General features: G+C 63.1%; 1 protein-coding gene across 1 annotated transcript in view; it reads right to left on the bottom strand.

The window, feature by feature from the left end:
• Positions 1–1,847: 1,847 nt before the first annotated feature.
• The window catches only part of DGAT1 (diacylglycerol O-acyltransferase 1), a 6,247-nt gene continuing 424 nt past the window's right edge, over positions 1,848–7,670 (bottom strand). The window contains exons 2-4 of the mRNA XM_053947084.1: positions 6,765–6,852; positions 5,151–5,213; positions 1,848–2,471 (exon numbers count right to left, since the gene is read on the bottom strand). Of these exons, the coding sequence (XP_053803059.1) occupies positions 2,331–2,471; positions 5,151–5,213; positions 6,765–6,852 (292 nt within the window). The 3' untranslated portion in view covers positions 1,848–2,330. The remainder of the gene's footprint in view (positions 2,472–5,150; positions 5,214–6,764; positions 6,853–7,670) is intronic.

Below are 7,670 nucleotides of genomic sequence, written 5' to 3'. Positions count from 1 at the left end.
CGCTCCCAGGTCCTGGCAGGGTCAGGGCCAGGGCCGGGTCCTGGCAGGGCCATGGGCAGCTCCGCCAGGTCCTGGCAGGGCCAGGGGCAGGAACAGGGTCAGGGCCGGGTCCTGGCAGGGCTATGGGCAGCGCTCCCAGGTCCTGGCAGGGCCATGGGCAGCGCTCCCAGGTCCTGGCAGGGTCAGGGGCAGGAACAGGGTCAGGGCCGGGTCCTGGCAGGGCCATGGGCAGCACTCCCAGGTCCTGGCAGGGCCATGGGCAGCACTCCCAGGTCCTGGCAGGGCCATGGGCAGCGCTCCCAGGTCCTGGCAGGGCCATGGGCAGCGCTCCCAGGTCCTGGCAGGGCCATGGGCAGCACTCCCAGGTCCTGGCAGGGCCAGGGGCAGGGACAGGGTCGGGGTCAATCCATAAAGTGCCGAAAACGCCGCGAGGGCTCCACCGGAGCCGGGGGGGGGGTCCCCAAAACCCCCCCGGGGGGTCCCCAAAATCCCCCCGGGGGTCCCCAAAAGCCCCCGGGTATTGCATTGATCCGACATTCATTCATTGCTGAGCCCCGGAACGGGGGCTTGGGGGGGCCCGGGGGGCTTCGGGGGGTCCCCCCGGGGGGGTTTGGGGGTCCCCCCGGGGGGGATTTGGGCGTCCCGGGGGAGTTTGGGGGGTCCCCAGAGGATTTGGGGGTCCCCCAGAGGGGTTTGAGGGTCCCCCAGGGGGGATTTGGGGGTCCCAGGTGGGGTTTGGGGGGGTCCCTGGATGATTTGGGGGTCCCCCCGGGGGGGTTTGGGGGGGTCCCTGGATGATTTGGGGGTCCCCAGGGGGGTTTGGGGGTCCCCAGGGGGGGTTTGGGGGGGTCCCTGGATGACTTGGGGGTCCCGGGGGGATTTGAGGGTCCCCCCGGGGGGGATTTGGGGGTCCCGGGGGAGTTTGGGGGGTCCCCAGGTGGGGTTTGGGGGTCCCGGGGGGATTTGGGGGGGGTCCCTGGATGATTTGGGGGTCCCCAGGGCGAATCTTGGGGTCCCAAGTGGGATTTGGGGGTCCCCCAGGGGGATCTGGGGGGTCCCCGGATGATTTGGGGGTCCCCCCGGGGGGGTTTGGGGGGTCCCCAGGGGGGATTTGGGGGGTCCCTGGATGATTTGGGGGTCCCCAGGGGGGATTTGGGGGGTCCCTGGATGATTTGGGGGTCCCCAGGGGGGTTTTGGGGTCCCGGGGGGATTTGGGGGGGATCCCGTGATCCCTGGGGGTGTCTCGGTGGGATTTGGGGGTGTCCCGGGTGTGTCCCAGGGGAATTTTGGGGGGGTTGGGGATGCTGGGACCCCTGGTGGGGGGGGTTTGGTTCTGTCCCGGTCCATCCCGGGTGTGTCCTGAGGGGATTCGGGGGATCCCGGGACCCCTGGGGGGGGGGTTCAGTGCTGTCCCGGGTTTGTCCCGGTTCATCCCGGGTGTTTCCCGAGGGGATCTGCGGGGGTTTGGGGATCCCGGGACCCCTGGGGGGGTTCGGGTCTCTCCCGGGTGTGTCCCGGGTCTGTCCCGGGGGGATTTGGGGGGGTTTGGGGATCCCGGGACCCCTGGGGGGGTTCGGGTCTCTCCCGGGTGTGTCCCGGTTCTGTCCCGGGGGGATTTGGGGGGGTTTGGGGATCCCGGGACCCCTGGGGGGGTTCGGGTCTCTCCCGGGTGTGTCCCGGTCTGTCCCGGGGGGATTTGGGGGGGGTTTGGGGATCCCGGGACCCCTGGGGCTGTCCCGGGTGTGTCCCGGTTCCGTCCCGGTTCTGTCCCGGGGGGATTTGGGGGGGTTTGGGGATGCTGGGACCCCTGGGGGTGGTTCGGGGCTGTCCCGGGTGAGTCCCGGTCGTGTCCCGGGGGGATTTGGGGGATGCTGGGACCCCTGGGGGGGGTGGTTTGGTTCTGTCCCGGTCCATCCCGGGTGTGTCCCGGTTCTGTCCCGGGGGGATTTGGGGGGGTTTGGGGATCCCGGGACCCCTGGGGCTGTCCCGGGTGTGTCCCGGTTCCGTCCCGGTTCTGTCCCGGGTGTGTCCCGGTTCTGTCCCGGGGGGATTTGGGGATGCTGGGACCCCTGGGGGTGGTTCGGTTCTGTCTCGGTTCTGTCCCGGTTCTGTCCCGGTCCGTCCCGGGGGGATTTGGGGTGGTTCGGGGCTGTCCCGGGTGTGTCCCGGTTCTGTCCCGGGGGGATTTGGGGGGGTTTGGGGATGCTGGGACCCCTGGGGGTGGTTCGGGGCTGTCCCGGGTGTGTCCCGGTTCTGTCCCGGGGGGATTTGGGGTGGTTCGGGGCTGTCCCGGGTGTGTCCCGGTTCTGTCCCGGTCCGTCCCGGGTGTGTCAGGGCTCGCAGTTGAGCACGTAGTAGTCGTGCACGTACATGAGCACGGCGATGGGCTGGCCCAGGATCAGCGACATCCACACGGCCGCGTTGCCGTAGTGACCGCGCAGGAAGCGCGACACCAGCCACGCCAGCGGGATCTGGGGACACGGGGACACTCAGGGGTGGCACCTGTGCCATCCTCTGTCACCCCTGTGCCACCCTCTGCCACCCCTGTGCCATCCCTGTCACCTCCTGTCACCTCCCTGCCCCGCGACACCAGCCACGCCAGCGGGATCTGGGGACACGGGGACACTCAGGGGTGGCACCTGTGCCATCCTCTGTCACCCCTGTGCCACCCTCTGCCACCCCTGTCACCTCCCTGTCCCGTGACACCAGCCACGCCAGCGGGATCTGGGGACAGCGACAGTGACACTCAGGGGTGGCACCTGTGCCATCCTCTGTCACCCCTGTGCCACCCCTGTCACCTCCCTGCCCCGCGACACCAGCCACGCCAGCGGGATCTGGGGACAAGGGGACAGGGACACTCAGGGGTGGCACCTGGTGGCACCTGTGCCAGCCCCTGCCATCCCCCTGTCACCCCTGTGCCACCCCTGTCACCTCCCTGCCCTGTGACACAGCCACGCCAGTGGGATCTGGGGACAGCGACAGGGACACTCAGGGGTGGCACCTGTGCCATCCTCCTGTGACCCCTGTGCCACCCCGGTCACCTCCTATCACCCCTGTGCCACCCCGGTCACCTCCTGTGACCCCTGTGCCACCCCGGTCACCTCCTATCACCCCTGTGCCACCCCGGTCACCTCCTGTGACCCCTGTGCCACCCCGGTCACCTCCTATCACCCCTGTGCCACCCCGGTCACCTCCTGTGACCCCTGTGCCACCCCGGTCACCTCCTGTCACCTCTGTGCCACCCCTGCCATCCCCTGTCACCTCCCTGCCCTGTGACACAGCCACGCCAGCGGGATCTGGGGACACGGGGACACTCAGGGGTGGCACCTGTGCCATCCCCCTGTGACCCCTGTGCCACCCCTGTCACCTCCTGTCACCTCCCTGCCCCGTGACACCAGCCACGCCAGCGGGATCTGGGGACACGGGGACAGGGACACTCAGGGGTGGCACCTGGTGGCACCTGTGCCAGCCCCTGCCATCCCCCTGTCACCCCTGTGCCACCCCTGTCACCTCCTGTCACCTCCCTGCCCCGTGACACAGCCATGCCAGCGGGATCTGGGGACAGGGACAGCGACAGTGACACTCAGGGGTGGCACCTGTGCCATCCTCTGCCACCCCTGTGCCACCCCGGTCACCTCCTGCCACCCCTGTGCCATCCCTGTCACCTCCCTGCCCCGCGACACCAGCCACGCCAGCGGGATCTGGGGACAGGGACAGCGACAGTGACACTCAGGGGTGGCACCTGTGCCATCCTCTGCCACCCCTGTGCCACCCCGGTCACCTCCTGTCACCTCTGTACCACCCCTGTCACCTCCTGTCACCTCCCTGCCCCGCGACACAGCCACGCCAGCGGGATCTGGGGACAAGGGACACTCAGGGGTGGCACCTGTGCCATCCCCCTGTGACCCCTGTGCCACCCCGGTCACCTCTGTGCCACCCCTGTCACCTCCCAGCCCCGCGACACCAGCCACGCCAGCAGGATCTGGGGACACGGGGACACTCAGGGGTGGCACCTGGTGGCACCTGTGCCAGCCCCTGCCATCCCCCTGTCACCCCTGTGCCACCCCTGTCACCTCCTGTCACCTCCCTGCCCTGTGACACAGCCACGCCAGCGGGATCTGGGGACACGGGGACAGGGACATGGGGACAGGGACAAGGGGACAGGGACAGGGATGGGGACAGGGACAGGGACAGGGATGGGGACAGGGACAGGGACAAGGGACACAGGACAGGGACATGGGGACAGGGACACAGGGACAGGGACAGGGATGGGGACAGGGATGGACACAGGGACAGGAGCAGGGGGACAGGGACAGGGACATTGTCCTCGCCTTTTTGGGGACCCCAAATCCACTCTCATCATTCCTCCCCCATTTTCGGGGTGCCCCGTGTTTGGGGGTGCCCTGTATTTGGGGTGCCCCGTTTTTGGGGTGCCCCGTATTTTGGGTTGCCCGTGTTTTTGGGTTGCCTGTTTTTGGGGTGCCCTGTATTTCGGGGTGCCCTGAATTTCGGGGTCCCCCGTGTTTTGGGGTGCCCGTGTTTTTGGGGTGCCCTGTATTTCGGTGTCCCCCATTTTCGGGGTGCCCTGTATTTCGGGGTCCCCCGTGTTTTTGGGGTGCCCTGTGTTTTTGGGGTGCCCATTTTTGGGGTGCCCGTGTTTTTAGGGTGCCCTGTATTTTGGGGTGCCCCATTTTTGGGTTGCCCGTGTTTCGGGGTGCCCTCTATTTGGGGTGCCCCGTTTTTGGGTTGCCCCGTTTTTGGGGTGCCCGTGTTTTGGGGTGCCCTGTATTTGGGGTGCCCTCTATTTGGGTTGCCCGTGTTTTGGTGTGCCCTGTATTTTGGGGTGCCCATTTTCAGGGTGCCCTGTATTTTGGGGTGCCCCATTTTTGGGTTGCCCATTTTTGGGGTGCCCGTGTTTTGGGGTGCCCTGTGTTTTTGGGGTGCCCGTGTTTTGGGTTGCCCGTGTTTCGGGGTGCCCATTTTTGGGGTGCCCTGTATTTGGGGTGCCCCGTTTTTGGGGTGTCCATGTTTTGGGGTGCCCCGTGTTTTTGCGGTGCCCCGTGTTTTGGGGTGCCCGTGTTTTGGGGTGCCCCGTGTTTTGGGGTGCCCATTTTTGGGGTCCCCCGTGTTTTTGGGGTGCCCTCACCCACCTGTGCCGCCATGCCCATGAAGGCCCAGAGCCGGAACATGCGCAGGGGGACGCTCACCAGGTACTGCGGGGACAGCGGGGGGACCCCGGGTTTGGGGGGACCCCGGGATCTGGGGGTGCCCCATGGGGATTGGGGGGTCCCGATGGGGATTGGGGGGGTCCCGATGGGAATTTGGGGGTTCCCGATGGGGATTTGGGGGTTCTGAGTGGGATTTTGGGGTTCTGAGTGGGGATTGGGGGGTTCCCGATGGGGATTTGGGGGTCCTGAGTGGGAATTTGGGGGTTCTGAGTGGGAATTTGGGGGGTCCCGATGGGAATTTGGGGGTCCTGAGTGGGAATTTGGGGGTTCCCGATGGGAATTTGGGGGTTCTGAGTGGGAATTTGGCGTTCCCGATGGGATTTTGGGGGTTCTGAGTGGGAATTTGGGGTTCCCCATGGGGATTGGGGGGTCCCGATGGGGATTTGGGGGTTCCCGATGGGGATTTGGGGGCTTGCTGAGTGGGAATTTGGGGGTTCCGAGTGGGAATTTGGGGGTTCCCGATGGGGATTTGGGGGGTTCTCGAAGGGAATTTGGGGTTCCCGATGGGAATTTGGGGGTTCTGAGTGGGAATTTGGGGTTCCCGATGGGGATTTGGGGGTTCTGAGTGGGAATTTGGGGTTCCCGATGGGAATTTGGGGGTCCTGAGTGGGAATTTGGGGTTCCCGATGGGGATTTTGGGGTTCCTGATGGGGATTTTGGGAGCTTCCAGAGGGATTTTGGTGGCTCTGAGTGGGAATTTTGGGGTTCCCCGCGGGAATTTGGGGGGCTCTGAGTGGGAATTTGGGGGTTCCTGATGGGAATTTGGGGGTTCCCAGTGGGAATTTGGGGTTCCCCATGGGGATTTGGGGGTCCTGAGTGGGAATCTTGGGGGTCCTGTGTGGGATTTTGGGGGTCCTGTGTGGGATTTTGGGGTTCCCGATGGGAATTTGGGGGTTTCTGAGTGGGAATTTGGGGTTGCCGATGGGAATTTTGGGGTTCCCAGGGGGATTTTGGGGTCCTGAGTGGGAATTTTGGGGTTCCCAGGGGGATTTTGGGGTCCTGAGTGGGAATTTTGGGGTTCCCAGGGGGATTTTGGGGTTCCCAGGGGGATTTTGGGGTGCTGAGTGGGAATTTTGGGGTTCCCAGGGGGATTTTGGGTTGCTGAGTGGGAATTTTGGGGTTCCCAGGGGGATTTTGGGGTCCTGAGTGGGAATTTTGGGGTTCCCAGGGGGATTTTGGGGTTCCCAGGGGGATTTTGGGTTGCTGAGTGGGAATTTTGGGGTTCCCAGGGGAATTTTGGGGTCCTGAGTGGGAATTTGGGGTTGCCAATGGGAATTTTGGGGTTCCCAGGGGGATTTTGGGGTTCCCAGGGGGATTTTGGGGTCCTGAGTGGGAATTTTGGGGTTCCCAGGGGGATTTTGGGGTGCTGAGTGGGAATTTTGGGGTTCCCAGGGGGATTTTGGGGTCCTGAGTGGGAATTTTGGGGTGCTGAGTGGGAATTTTGGGGTTCCCAGGGGGATTTTGGGGTCCTGAGTGGGAATTTTGGGGTGCTGAGTGGGAATTTTGGGGTTCCCAGGGGGATTTTGGGGTGCTGACCTCGTGGAAGAAGGCGGAGGCGAGGAACACGGCCGTCTGCGCCGTCCTCTTGCTGACCCCCCTCCTCAGCATGGGCTTGTAGAAATGCCTGGGCACCCCAAAAATCAACACCAAAACCCCAAAAACGGGGGGGGGGGGGCAAAGATCCCAAAATTCCCCAAATTCCTGCACCAAAAAAACCAAAATTCCTGCCCAAAAAAACCCCAAATTCCCCAAATTCCTGCCCCAAAAACCCCAAAATTCCTGCCCCAAAACCCCAAAATTCCCCAAATTCCTGCTCCAAAAAAACCCAAATTCCTCCTCAAATACCTCAAATTCCTGCTAAAAAAAACCAAATTCCTGCCCCAAAACCCCCAAAATTACCCAAATTCCTGCCCCAAAAACCCCAAAATTCCATAAAAATTCCTGCCCCAAAAACCCCAAAATTCCCCAAATTCCTGCCCCCAAAAACCCAAAATTCCATAAAAATTCCTGCCCCAAAACTCCCCAAATTTCTGCCCCAAAAAAACCCAAATTCCTGCCCCAAAATTCCCCAATCCCTGCGCCAAAAAGCCCAAAATTCCCCAAATTCCGGTACCAAAACCCCTGAAATTCCATAAAAATTCCTGCCCCAAAAACCCCAAAATTCCCCAAATTCCTGCCCCAAAAACCCCAAAATTCCCCAAATTCCTGCCCCAAAATCCCCATAATTCCTCAAATTCCTGACCCAAAAACCCTAAAATTCCATAAAAATTCCTGCCCCCAAAACCCCAAAATTCCCCAAATCCCAGCCCTAAAAACCCCAAATTCCTGCCCCAAAATTCCCCCTCAAATCCCCCAAATTCCTGCCCCAAAAACCCCAAATTCCTGCCCAAAAACACCAAAATTCCCCAAATTCCTGCCCCAAAACTCCCCAAATTTCTGCCC

The sequence above is a fragment of the Vidua chalybeata genome, chromosome 1 (assembly GCF_026979565.1).
Source record: "Vidua chalybeata isolate OUT-0048 chromosome 1, bVidCha1 merged haplotype, whole genome shotgun sequence".
Lineage (NCBI taxonomy): Eukaryota > Metazoa > Chordata > Aves > Passeriformes > Viduidae > Vidua > Vidua chalybeata.
The sequence above is the reverse complement of the archived record's forward strand: the minus strand, read 5'-3'. Positions and strand labels throughout refer to the sequence as shown.